This window comes from Ostrea edulis, chromosome 1 (assembly GCF_947568905.1).
Source record: "Ostrea edulis chromosome 1, xbOstEdul1.1, whole genome shotgun sequence".
NCBI classification, from domain to species: Eukaryota; Metazoa; Mollusca; class Bivalvia; order Ostreida; family Ostreidae; genus Ostrea; species Ostrea edulis.
Window position 1 is genome coordinate 47,568,876 of NC_079164.1, and position 14,320 is coordinate 47,583,195.

Consider the following 14,320-nt stretch of genomic DNA (forward strand, 5'->3'; position numbering starts at 1 on the left):
ACAGCAGGTGGAGCTCAAAAGTTGTGCAGCTAAGGTGTGTATAGAAATTTAGAACAGAAATAGAGGGCATATCACTCCCAACTACAAACAGTCAGAAACCGTGGGCACAGTAAGGTCTGACTGTGTGGCCTGAACTACAACATTTTCAAGTCCTCATAAGACTTGATCATCTTGCAACTTGTAATTGTATATATTGTAAGTTGTAAGGAATATACATCAATGTACAAAGTACAGGTTATATTTTGTCTGTGAGGACATATAAATCAATGTTTTAGACACTTTGAATAGAGACCTATTCAGATTTCAGTCTCATATTTGCTGTAGAGAAGGAAGATAGAGAGAGGAATAATCATATAGATATTAAAGTTAGTGAGAAGAATAATTGTGTAGAGATTGTAGGTAGTGAGAGGAATAATTTTGTATCAGAGGTTCGAGGTCATGGTCTATCAATGACACATAGTGCAAGGGGATATTCTGTTTAGGGCTGTTCCATTAAAACATATGAGGTACCCGGGGAAGGCACTTTAAAATTTGGGTAACCACCCATAGAAGCATAAAAATGTAATGAGGGACCACTCACAGAAGCAATTTTAGATAGTGCGGCACCACCCATAGAAGTGAAATAAATTTGAAATACACTTTTTCTTTAAATTCAATATGTATGAATGACTATTTATAACCCCAGAATAGAGGTCTATTTTCAGATGTTCCCAAGCATGATAGTAAAGAGAAGAGTATCTTGGGTGTCATCACCATTCAAATAACTGGCCATCAATGAAGCTTGATCATAGAACCATCAATTTATTTTATCAAGACTGTCTTTCTTAAACATGATGAACTAAATTAATTTTATAAGTCTACCTGTTCATAAAAAGTCTAGTATTGTAAATGTTCAAAAACAATTATTAAAAGTTTTAAAATTGACTAGTATTTTGAGTATTAAAAAACAAGAAAATGTGTCTCTTTACATAAATAAAATGATATTCTATGTTTCTTAGTCAATATATAAATTTACAACCTGCAGCTTAAGATTTGTGAGGCTCTATTCTACCGTTTTCAACAATTTCGATAAATTCCAATTTCTCGATTCATATTTGTGCGCCATGTTTGATGTACTGAAGTTTGAACTTCCGATTGTCAAGTCATTTGTATATGTCATATAAAGTAGTATTTACATTAATGGACAAGTATGGAAGCGAAAGCTATTTCGTCGGTATTGAAAAGGTTTGAATTTAATATCAAGTTAAAAACCGAACAGCAGAGTGTAAATTCTTTCTGCAACAATATGATTTTCCTTTCTTTGTCGAAGTGGCTCAAGCAACTACATTTTCGCGCCGATTGTCAATGTTTAGCTTTTTCATTAGATCCACCTACGAGATTTCGCGATAACAAGCATGGCGGAGCAGACGAAGAATTTTGCATGCTGTACAATATATTTAATGAAAAACACCTTTATTAGACATGCCCGAGCACAAAGTTGGTACTCCTTTTGGTGTAAACAACATTTGGGACTAATACACAGTGCAGAGTTTATTATCGGTTATTCATGAAATTATTTTGCACCATTACGGAGATCCTATGGAATTGTAGCCTCATCCTGAAAACGTCAGAATAAAAAAAATTGGATAGGGCTACATTATTGCAGCTAGAAAAAATCAAAAACTGTTTCAATGGACCACGAGCACGTTTCGTTTTCCATTTTGGACAAGGGAGATAATCCTAATTTCCGGTCGCTATAATTTTAGAGTCAAACTGGAAACGATAACCGGATCGCGGAACCTCATCGACCGAGATAAAATGAAGACAGAAAACGGCGTTTGTTTCACATTCTACTTTCAACCCTTCCCTTCTTTTGTTGCATTCCTCTCAGTTTCGGTAAAAAATAAAGATTTTATCAAAACAACCACCCACAGATGCAGTTTTCTGGCAGTAGGTACCCACCATACAGTATATGCAATTTTCTACCAATGACAAGCACCCATAGATTTTTTTTTAATTGCCGTCCCCGGGTACCTCATATGTTTTAATGGAACAGCCCTTAGCATTAACCTCCTGAAGTTGATTTTATTTTCAGTGGTACATGTACATGCATTTAGAAAATTAGGAACAATCTGACAGTTTGTAAATATTTTGTGGATTTGTATACAGAAAAAAGTTTATGTTGCAGGCAAGGCGGAAGTCACTGGGGGACCAGAAGAGAGACCTGGCCCTGCTGGAATCTCAATCCAATACTTGGAGAGAGCAAATCTCAGAGAAAACAGATGAAATTCGGGAAAAAGATCAAAGGATTCAGGTACTTTACATTTGCAGTCATCTTTTCAATTCATCTGATAGTGGAAAGGGTAGACAAATGTGCTGTAATGCAGTGTTTATCAGGAAGTCGGACCTATTTTATGTTTAAAGTTTAACGGCGAAAGAAGTACGAAATTTAGAGGAATGACACAGTGCTGAAATCATTACTTTGACTGTGCATTCTTTGTGAGTTTTAATTGTATACGTGTAACACACTGTCTATACTCTATAAATACAAAAATTGATCTTCTTGTGAGGTTTTATTGTATACGTGTAACACACTGTCTATACTCTATAAATACAAAAATTGATCTTCTTGTGAGGTTTTATTGTATACGTGTAACACACTGTCTATACTCTATAAATACAAAAATTGATCTTCTTGTGAGGTTTTATTGTATACGTGTAACACACTGTCTATACTCTATAAATACAAAAATTGATCTTGTGAGGTTTTATTGTGATTAATGCAGGAATTGGAGGATATGTTGGAGGCCTATGAACAGCAGGAGAAAGATTTCATGGAGAGGGAGCAGGTATTACTGGACAAGCTTCAGACAACACCCTCCAAGGAAAAAGTGGTACTTTGAATACACTGATACACTTGATGATCTATATTGTTGTGTCTTCTCTTGAGAGACGTAACTTAAACTGCTTGTAATATGCACTTCTTTGTTTAACTAGGATATTAAGGTCATGCTCACAACCAGTAAATCACCTGGTAAGAAGGAGATCAACAGCAAAATAAAGAAAATACAGGTGAGTAGCTTTCAAACTGGTCTTAGTTGTAGATCCCTCTATGAACTACATTCCATTCTTCATTGTTGTAGAACATGTGTATAGTTTACATACTGGTGTCTGTGTTGTAGAACTTGTGTCTGGTTGACATACTGGTGTCTGTGTTGTAGAACTTGTGTATAGTTTACATACTGGTGTCTGTGTTGTAGAACTTGAGTATGGTTTACATACTGGTGTCTGTGTTGTAGAACTTGTGTATAGTTTCAGTCTTCACGAAAACATTGAAAACTTGCTGGTCAGTCGGACCAGTGAACTGTCTGAATTTACTGGCCCACAGTGAAATTTATTGGCCCCCCAAATTTTCATAGTACATGTTTATCACATACGTTATGGAATGCAATGTAAAATTGTACAATTAATTTACTGAAACTGGTTATTACTCATATTCATATCCACCCTAAGACATCCTTTCTGTCGATACCAGAAAAACAACACCGTACACGATATTTTCTCTCTCTCTCTTCGCCCGCAAACAACAAGACTACAAATTCACGTACTGTATTTTTCACAAACATGAAAACAGCCCGAGTTCACCTTAGGAAGTAGCCCGAGTTCTCTACCAACATCAAATGTAAACGATTGATTAATTCTATAAACTATAGAAATTGCATAAAATGAGAGATAACTGCAATTGATGAAGTTCATTTGAATTGGACAATGCAATAAAGTAGCAATTACCAGTACGCAATGTGATACCAAACGTGGCCATTTTTGTTGTTTCAACAAGTTGTTCGTTGAATATTCACGTTATCAACGTACAAGTTTTCTTGACAATTACAAGTCTAGTTATCGTTCTTTACTTTACAGAAATAAACAAACCATGATGTTCAAACACTTAATTTATGTGCTATTTTTATGCCCCTGAGATCGAAGATCGGGGTGCATATTGTTTTTGTCCTGTCTGTCATTCTGTAATTCTGTCATTCTGTCTGAAACTTTGACCTTGCTAATAACTTTTGAACAGTAAGAGATAGAGCTTTGATATTTCACATGAGTATTCCTTGTGACAAGACCTTTTCGTGGGTACCAACATTTTTGACCCCGTGACCTTGACGTTTTACCTACTTTTTGAAAACTTTAACCTTGCAAATACCTTTTGAAAGTGATAGAGCTTTGATATTTCACATGAGTATTCCTTGTAACATGACCTTTCTGTGGGTACCAACATTTTTGACCCTGTGACCTTGACCTTGGAATTTGACCTACTTTTTGAAAACTTTAACCTTGCTAATAACTTTTGAACAGTAAGAGATAGAGCTTTGATATTTCACATGAGTATTCCTTGTTACAAGATCTTTCTGTTGGTATTGAACCTTTTGACCTTGACATTTGACCTACTTTAATTTTTTTTTTACATTGGTCATAACTTCTAAATGGTAAATATTAGAGCTTTCATATTGTACATGAGCATTTCTTTTGACAAGATCTTTCTACTGGTACCAAGATATTTACCCTTGTGACCTTGGCCATCTTCGGAATTGGCCATTATCGGGGGCATTTGTGTTTCACAAACACATCTTGTTTGATTTATTTTTATTTTCATGGTAAATTTAAGCAAATAAGACATTTAGAATATCTAAATCCAACATTATATCTAATGTAACTTACAAAAAGTCTACAAGCCCATCGGACTTCCTGATTTTTTATTTTCACTGACCCAACCCTAAAATTCGCTTTCTAGACATTCCGTCCCATTATCAATCCGTCCCTTAGTCGATTCGTCCCATTACCGATCCGTCCCTAGACTATCCATCTCCTAGTTAATACGTCCCCTAGTCGATCCAGCCCAGAAAAAATAATTACTTTTTTCCAAGCTATTTACAGTACTGAATTGGTTTAATTCATTTGCGTATTTTATCTTCATGGTGTGTGTGCCGCTGATATCTTCTGTCATCAGGTAGGATGACAATAATATGCTGTTTTGATATTTGACAGCTTTTTCAAAGATCATTATACACATCACAATATTCGATAAAATGGGCTTCATTTTCAATACAAAGAATAGTTAGGTTACTGTAAGCTCGTAATTAATGATCAAAGGTTGCACAACAATGCAGTTATAAAACTATTTTCACTCAGGTGTTTTCACAATGATCAGTGGACAGGGGACACACATTTACATTGATTGCTATACATATTTAAATAACGATGTTTCTACAATAGTTAATGAGCACACATTTTCATAACCATCGCACTTCAAACAAAAATTATAAATCCTGAATAAACAATTTTATTTACACGTCTAACTTCGGCAGTTATCTAATAGCAGGGGCCCTACTGGGCAGTCTGCGCTATAAATCTACTAAACACCATCGCCAGTTATCTAATTTTGATAACTAACTGCAATATATATGCAAAAACGTCCCTTTGTCTTAAGTAATTATTCATTTATTATATCTTTGGTTAAAAAAATTGGAGGGGCCGGATCGACTAAGCAAAATGGGCCGAATCGACCATGGGGCGGACCGTCTAGGGACGGATCGACTAGGGACGGACCGACTGTGGGACGGAACGACCTGCTACCCTAAAATTCACTGGCCTCAGTCTTTGTACCACTCAGTTTTCGTGAAGACTGTAGTTTACATACTGGTGTCTGTGTTGTAGAACTTGTGTCTGGTTGACATAATGGTGTCTGTGTTGTAGAACTTGTGTCTGGTTGACATAATGGTGTCTGTGTTGTAGAACATGTGTATAGTTTACATACTGATGTCTGTGTTGTAGAACTTGAGTATGGTTTACATACTGGTGTCTGTGTTGTAGAACTTGTGTATAGTTTACATACTGGTGTCTGTGTTGTAGAACTTGAGTATGGTTTACGTACTGGTGTCTGTGTTGTAGAACTTGTGTGTGGTTTACATACTGGTGTCTGTGTTGTAGAACTTGTGTGTGGTTTACATACTGGTGTCTGTGTTGTAGAACTTGTTTCTGGTTTATATACTGGTGTCTGTGTTGTAGAACTTGTGTGTGGTTTATATACTGGTGTCTGTGTTGTAGAACTTGTTTCTGGTTTATATACTGGTGTCTGTGTTGTAGAACTTGTGTGTGGTTTATATACTGGTGTCTGTTGTAGAACTTGTGTGTGGTTTACATACTGGTGTCTGTGTTGTAGAACTTGTATTATTTACACACTGGTTGTTGTACAGTGTAGATTATCTGTCATGTTTGACATGATTTCTTTTCATCTGTGTAGGAGCTGGAGGATTTATTGGAGAAGTATGAAGCGGACTCCAAGGCTTGGCAGGAAGAGGAGGACCAGTATAACGAGATTATCGAGGTCAGTGTCAGCATTGTAAAACTCCAATGGAGGGGGGGGGGGGTAAAACTAATAATACAGTATAAACCATGGCAAAATCGCTCTCTTATCTTCCAACCTTTGAATCAGGTTTTCTACATGTTGGTTCTCCTGTCTACATGTACATCCCGCAAGTACTCGTATGGAGTACTTGCTGTTCTGAAACTTATTGCATTATTATACCCCCCGAACGAAGTTCTGGGAGGGTATATAGGAATCACTCTGTCTGTCTGTGCAGATTCGTGTCCTGGCCATAACTTCTTTGTTCTTTGACTTAGGCATACCATATTTGGCACACAGGTGGATCACCATGAGACGATGTGTCGAGTACCTTCATGACCTCTATATATGACTTTGCCCTTGACCTCAGGGTCAAAATTAAAGGTTTTTTTTACAATGGATTTGTGTCCGGGCCATAACTTCTTGTTCTTTGACATAGGCATATCATATTTGACACATGAGTGTATCACCATGAGATGAAGTGTCATGTACCTTCATGACCTCTATATGACCTTGACCTCAAGGTCAAAATCAAAGGTTTTTACAATGGATTCATGTCAGGGCCATGACTTCTTTGTTCTTTGCCATAGGCATACCATATTTGACACATGAGTGTATCACCATGAGACGATGTGTCATGTACCTTCATGACCTCCATATGACCTTGACCTCAAGGTCAAAATTAAAGGTTTTTACAATGGATTCGTGTCAGGACCATGACTTCTTTGTTCTTTGACATAGGCATACCATATTTGACACATGAGTGTATCACCATGAGACGATGTGTCGGGTACCTTCATGACCTCTGTATGACCTTGAACTTTAACCTCAAAATTGATTATAGGGTTTTGACATAGTCATACCATAAGACATGGGTGTATCACCATGAGACTATGTGTCATGTACATTCATGACCTTGGCCTTTGATCTCAAGGTCAAAATTATAGGTTTATACCATGGATTTGTTTTCGGACTGTATCTTCCATTTTCTTCTACAAAGGCATACCATATTTTTACACTCAGGAAAGAGGTAATTTATACCTATTAACAACACCCTTTGGGAGATTGGGGTAAGCGTGGGGTATTCTTAGTGAGCATTGCTCACAGTACCACTTGTTATACGTGTAAGATGCTTCAGATATCGAAACTCATTTGTTAGAATTTGACCTTTGTATGGAGATGGTATATGTAGACTGCCTTACCTGTTGCACAATCCTGTTGTAAATAAAATACTGTTTAAAGTTATAGTTATTTTATATAAGTTTGAGGAAAACAAATTTGAAAAAACAACTCTTTGATTTTGGCAACATGTGATGACTTGCAGACTCTGAGTGGAGAAGTGGCAGCGATGAAGCACCAGTCTCGTCTGACTGTCCAGGCCAAGGAAAATCTGCTAGAGCAGATCAGACTGCACCAGGAGGAGATCGGCAAACAGAAGCAGAAAATAAAGGTTGGGAGGAAGGCACATACATGTATTTCCTGTTTGAAATAATGACTATTGATTGAAAGCTGGAGTATGATCATTGATGCATATTATATTGTAGAATTGTTTACATTAGAGGGGTTCAATTTTCGTGGTAGAGAAAAAATGGGTGGGGTTGTGGGGTCTTGAATTCTTGGTTCAGATAAAGTAAGCATGTTTGTGGAGTCTTAAAGTTGTGGTTGGGAGAAAGTGAGTGTGGTGGTGGAGTCTTGGAATTTGGGGTTGGGAGAATGTGAGTGTGTTACTGGAGTCTTGAATTCTTGTTTCAGAGAAAATGAGCTTGTTTGTGGAGTCTTAAATATTCTTGGTTCAGAGAAAGTGAGTGCGTTAGTGGAGTCTCAAAGTTGGGGTTGAAAAGTACTAAATATTCTTTATAGTAGCTTCCTTTCTTCATGGAGGATTGAAATTTTCGGACTTCTCCCGACAATAAAATCAAGGAAAATTAAACTGTACAGAAATCTGTGACTTCACAGTACACTTATCAACACGACTGTGTTACAATATGGTTTGATTTAAGGTGCATGCTTTACTGTGACACATTTCAATAAAACTCCTTAACACTGTTTTATGTTCTAACACTGCAGGGTCTACAGGAGCATGTTAATACCTATATAGAGGGAAAGAGAAAGGACTCTAGAGAAAGTTCTCTTGAAAAACATGTCAAGGTAATGTACTGCAACAGTCTACAGACATGTAGGGGTAAATTATTGTGAAAATCCATAAACATATCAAAGTGATTTATTGCAATAATCCACAAACATGTCATGGTAATTTGAAATTTAAATTCTTTTTAATGTTCTCTTGATAAATACCTAAAGCGCATGTTTTCATTGGTGAATACATACAAAATAGAATAAAGTTTACACCTTTTTATATGTATCTCTGTGTACAGGAACTAGAGATAGAGGTGGAAATGTTACGAGATGACAAAAGGATGCTGATGAAGGACAAGCTGGCTGTCCAGACTGAACTGGATAGCCATAAATGTACACAAATGGACAGTGAACGAGTAAGTACAATGCTTCTGTCTTCTGATTTGTGTATATTATAGTTACAGTTTTATGTAATTCAGATAAATTTTCAGTTTAATTTCAATTTCAGTAAGTTTGGTTTCTAAAACTTATTTGCTCTTGAATTTTATTCCAAACAACTATCTTTAACAATACCATGTACATGTGTATGTGCTTCTTCTGTTTGTTTGTTCATACATTAACGTTTAGTATTTGTTTGTTCTGTTTTGTCTCTCTACTGATTTAAACTACTGCTTGAATTTTTAATACAAAAATTTTGTTTTCTCTGATAGATTGACTTCTTTCTTTCCTAGTTAGATTTTGCTTTTTTGTAGAAATATGCACAATTCCAGATCTTCACCATCTCTAAAACTGTAATTCCAGTCTGACCTGTTTTACTCATTTTTACCTCCCTTGCTGACTGCTTGTAGTTCACGCTAGTGCATGGATGTAGGCTTTTATCCTTTTTCTCTCGCTATGTTTAATAATAGGTGAATCATCAAATTATACAGAAAATCAATCGTTTGACTGCCAAGCTTGAGAGAACCGAGCGGCAGTTGTCTGCCAGCCGTGATCGGGAAATTCAAGTCAGGATCAAGTCCCGAGAAGCTCAGGAAATCAGGTAGGAGAAGAAATAATACTTATGATTACAGTAAAACACAGTTATAGCAAACATCCAGAGCCAGTGGAAAACAGTAATTATAACCAAACTTTGTTATATCCAATAATATTTTCATTAGGAGTATTCAACTTAATAGATAGATTATCATCCCCACCCGCCCCTCAAAAATCGGCCAGCCCCGAATTTTTTAATTTTGCGAAGCTTGCGATTTCCGGAAAATTTTCATGTCCGACTTCGGTATTTACACTTCTTGTTTACATTTCCGGTATAGCAACGTGAAAAGCCATGTGAAGAAATAGATATGGTTTTCTTAATTTCTCACATTCTTACGGGAGTAAAGGAAAGGAAGGGATTAATGTTCTTCATATCTTGAAGAAGTTTGGTATCTTTTTGTGTTTTAAATTAAAGCTTAACCTGGGATTCATCTGTAAAATAAGTATAGACTGATATCCATCTGACATTAAATGATGCACTTCTGTTGACAAAAACTCGTTTGTCATTAACATTTTTCTCGGAAAATAAAAATTAGAAAATAAAATTCTCCCACCCACCACATACTTTTTGGTGACCCTGGATGATAATCTACTAATTAAGTTGAATTGGCCTTATTTTCATCTCATAGGGGAATAGATATCACTCTCTAATGAGCGGGAATTCATTATAAACATGATTGTTATAAGCATGTTTTACTGTATATTCCTAGTGAAGTGAATTTTAATCTTTTTGTCACAGTATGCCAAGGAAATGTGGAGTACTTGTATTTTTGTTTTTCAATTTTAGAGAAAAGTTGCAAGAGGAGAACTTGAAAGCAGAGAGAAAAGAAAATGATGAATTAAAGGCTAAACTTTCTGCCTTGAATGTTGAACTTGAACAACTAAAACACACTTCTGAACGAGACAATGAGGTCAAGGATCTTAGAAACACCCTGGAAACCAGCAACCAAAAAATTGTACAACTACAACAGAAGGTGGATAAACTAACCAGTGAAAAATTTGACTTTTTGAAAGAAATCCGTGAGGTGAAGGAGGAGAAAGACAGACTAGAGGAAATGCTGAAACTGAACAAAAAAGAGCTGGAAAAGGTGGAAAAAAATGTCTCTGAGTCCACAGTCATGAAGGAAGAGAATTCCAAACTGAAGAATGAGAAAGACCAGCTCAAGTCCAGACTGTCTGACCTGGAAAGTGAGAAGCTGATGTTGGAGGTAAAGCTGACTAGAGAATGTGAGGCAGTGAATGTAAAGCTTCAGAGTGTGGAGCAGGAACTAGAGGAGCAGAAGATACTGTCGGCCAAACGCTGGAACAAGATTGAGGATGCAGAGGATCTACGACAGGAAAACAAGCTCCTGCAGAGCAAGGTGGAAATGCAGAAAAAGAAGGCAGATGAACTGGAACTAAAGGTAAGCAGGTTGTAAGAAAGGATATTGTATTGACTGATTTTCAAATATTTACATTTCCAATTTTTTTCCTTTGATATCTCTACAAATGTAACAATAGCCCTTTTCCTTGTGAATGTGTTGCAGTTATAACAATATGTGTATGAATCTTGATAAATATAGTACATCTATTTTAACAGTGGGAATTCTGACAGAAATGAAACTTTAAAAAGCTTCATGCGGTATATTTTTTATGAAACGTTAAAACGCTTCATGCAGCATACTGGTGTGAAGTGTCGCAGTTCATAACCTCATGCATTTTCAAAAGTGAATTCAGTTCTTAGATATGACCCTAGTCCTTACTTTTGTAATGTGTCATCAAGGATATTATTAAATACCTGTAGATCAAAGACCTCGAGGGTCAAATGGCAGACAGTAAGAAGAAGTTAGAAAAGATGTCTACCATCAGTCAGGAGCTTGACAAATTGAAGCTAGTCAGAAGGTCATCAGAGGTCAAGATACAGGAATTGCAGCGGGAACTTGCAGACAACCAGCAGAGGGCAACCAGCAACAAAAAAGATGTCCAGCATTTGGAAGAAAAACTCCACAAGGTACAGTGGAATGTGGCAAATACTATGGAATGACCTCTTCAAGTAATTGAAGGGGTCAGCAACACCTAATTTGCAAGTAAGATGGTTGCAGAAGAAGAAAACTTATCCTGGTTGAGAAATTTTTAGCTATCAGCCACAAGCACTTGATGTAAAAAACAGTTTTATTATAAGAAAAATCAGGTATCTACACTTGAAGGCAATAAAGTTTACTATGAAATCTGACATTTCCTAACACGTCCTAGATTTTCGTTTTAAATCCTTCATGACCAGTACTTTCATTCTTTTCTGTTGACTATACATGTACATGTCTTTGTTGACTAAACTTGTGTGATATCTAAATCTGTCCTCTACACACACATTTAGCTTCACACATAGTATTTGTTCGCATTTCTCTTCATGTTTTCAAATGTATTTTGGCTGATCAGCTTCAAGACAAACCAAATATAGGTCACTGTTGCCTCCTTCTGAATTTTTATAGTTATGCATAATCAAATTGTGTCTGGATCATACTTTTCACTGTGAGGCATAGGACCACCAGACTTGATCAGTTGATGTTTGGGGGGGGGGGGGGGGGGGGGCACACTGTGAGGTGTAGGACCATAAAACTTGGTCCATAGATGCAACTTGTGGGGAAGGTGTGTCATGAACCAAAAGTAGGTCACTGGTCTCATTTGGGAATTGTACAAATTGTATCCTGATCATCTTTCACACTGTGAGGACTATCAAACCTGGTCTGCAGATGCATCTTGGGAGGTGTGTCATGACACAAATACTGTGGCCATCTTCTGAAATTTTATACCTATAGATTTATACTTAAATCATGTCATGTCTGGCTATATATATATAATTCTGTGTGGTCCAGTACTATCAAACTTGTTCAATTGATGCAACATGGTGGAGGAAGATGTGTTGTGAACCAAAAATAGGTCACTGTGGTCTTATTTTGAAATTTACTGCTGTTCTGTTCAGATCATATCTTGAGCACTGTGAAGCCTAAGACCATCAAACTTGGTCAATTGATGCATCTTGGGGGATAGGTGGGGGTGTACTGTGGCCTCATTTTGGACTTGCAATGAACAACATCGCAGCTTGTGACTTAAGCATGCAAACATGGATATGCATCATATACATGTAGTTGCAGATGGGCATATTATGTACTCCAGCAGTGCACTTTATTTAACTTATGTAACAATTTACCATGGATATAGAGCTATGGATATCTGAAAACATGTCCACTTTGTCTTTGTAGTGATGTGAAACATTGATTTACTGTACATGTATGTATTAAGGAAAAGGAACAGACTACTGACAATATGTCTGAGTTGAAGAAGGAACTGCAGGAGTCTAACCTCGCCTTGAGTGAGGCTCGCTCGCTCGTGTCCGCCATGCAGAGACAGGAACAGAGCTTGAGGGACAAGTTTAATCAGGAGATTCGTGAGCTACAAATGAAGCTGCACAAGTCTCAGGGCTCCCTACACCTGGAACATGACATTAATTCCGTAATAATGGAGAAACAGAACCTACAACTCAAGCAAAAGGTGAGTCTTGATGATCAGAGAAGCATTTAAAACTGATATAGTAAAACACAGTTATAACGAACCTCCAGGGCCAGTGAAAAACAGTTCAGTATAACCAAATTTCGTTATATCCAATGCTGTAGAATCATTTTAATTCGTGAGGGCCATTTTTCGTGGATTGTTGAATTTTTACGGGTTCATGGGGGCGTAATTTTGTGGATTTATATATTTGTAAGAAAGATAACTCTGGAATGTTTGCTTTTGTCTTTATTATTTGAGGATATAAATTTGTGGGTGAGGGGTACCCACGAATTCCATGAAAATTGAGCCACCACGAATTCTAATGATTCCACAATTACATTTTCATTATTTATTCTCATAGGGGAATGAATATCACTTTGCAATAGCATGAATTTGTTGTAAGCATGTTCGTTATAAGCATGTTTCACTGTATTTTTGGATCTTTGATAGAGAATATAAGAGGTGAAAAGACTGGGTTAATGTCCTTTTATTAATTTGTTGTTGTTGAAAAATTGACTTGTGTTTGATGAGGAGTTATATTTTGTGACTCTTTTTCAGGAGATGGAGGAGCGGATAGGGAATCTGTTAAAGGAGAAGGGGACAACAGTGTTAGAAAAACAAAACATGGAGGAGAAAGTAGTGCAGAGTCAGCAACAGTGTGAACTGGAGAGAAAGGTATGTAGCAAGAGGCATGAGATGTAGATACAGTATCGGAATACGGTGAACTCAAGTAAGTGTAAACTGGAGAGAAAAGTATGTAGCTAGAGGCATGAGATGTAGATACAGTATCGGAATACGGTGAACTCAAGTAAGTGTAAACTGGAGAGAAAAGTTTGTAGCTAGAGGCAAGAGAAATAGATACAGTACATGTATCTGAATATGGTGAACTCAAGTAAGGGGCTGTAGACTAGAGAAATAGAAATATTGTACATGTATCTAAATACTGTACACTCATCAAACAGGAAGGCCTAAATTTCATTTTTTTTGGTGTGGAATCAGCATACCCATGACCTCAAAGAACAAAATTTTTACTACATATATGAAGCCAACCTTTTTTTCCATTTGCCCCCCACTCTTCCGCTTTCAAAAAGTAAACGTATCTCATTGGACATGTTAAATATTAAAACCATGACGGAATCAGAGACAGAATAGTGGTTCCAATATTCTGTATTGATAACAACTTTTCAACCCTGAAAGCAAATTTTTATTAGCATGTTTATTATCCTCAAACCACACAAATTTGACCACACAAAAGTAAGTGTTTTTCTCAAACTAGGAAATTTGACCACACAAAAATAGTGT

At 36.7% G+C, this 14,320-nt stretch overlaps 1 protein-coding gene across 3 annotated transcripts in view; it reads left to right on the plus strand.

Annotated features, from left to right (window-relative positions):
* The window catches only part of LOC125652047 (citron Rho-interacting kinase-like), a 46,468-nt gene that overhangs the window by 14,002 nt on the left and 18,146 nt on the right, over window positions 1–14,320 (plus strand). For 2 of the 3 annotated variants that reach the window (XM_056152640.1, XM_048880962.2), the window contains exons 13-24: window positions 2,168–2,293; window positions 2,766–2,873; window positions 2,977–3,051; window positions 6,281–6,364; window positions 7,707–7,832; window positions 8,450–8,530; window positions 8,758–8,874; window positions 9,388–9,497; window positions 10,278–10,893; window positions 11,274–11,480; window positions 12,770–13,018; window positions 13,577–13,693. In XM_056152640.1, the coding sequence (XP_056008615.1) occupies window positions 2,168–2,293; window positions 2,766–2,873; window positions 2,977–3,051; window positions 6,281–6,364; window positions 7,707–7,832; window positions 8,450–8,530; window positions 8,758–8,874; window positions 9,388–9,497; window positions 10,278–10,893; window positions 11,274–11,480; window positions 12,770–13,018; window positions 13,577–13,693 (2,016 nt within the window). Of the gene's footprint in view, window positions 1–2,167; window positions 2,294–2,765; window positions 2,874–2,976; window positions 3,052–6,280; window positions 6,365–7,706; window positions 7,833–8,449; window positions 8,531–8,757; window positions 8,875–9,366; window positions 9,498–10,277; window positions 10,894–11,273; window positions 11,481–12,769; window positions 13,019–13,576; window positions 13,694–14,320 lie in introns of all 3 variants that reach the window. The other variant, XM_056152637.1, reaches the window with a different exon arrangement.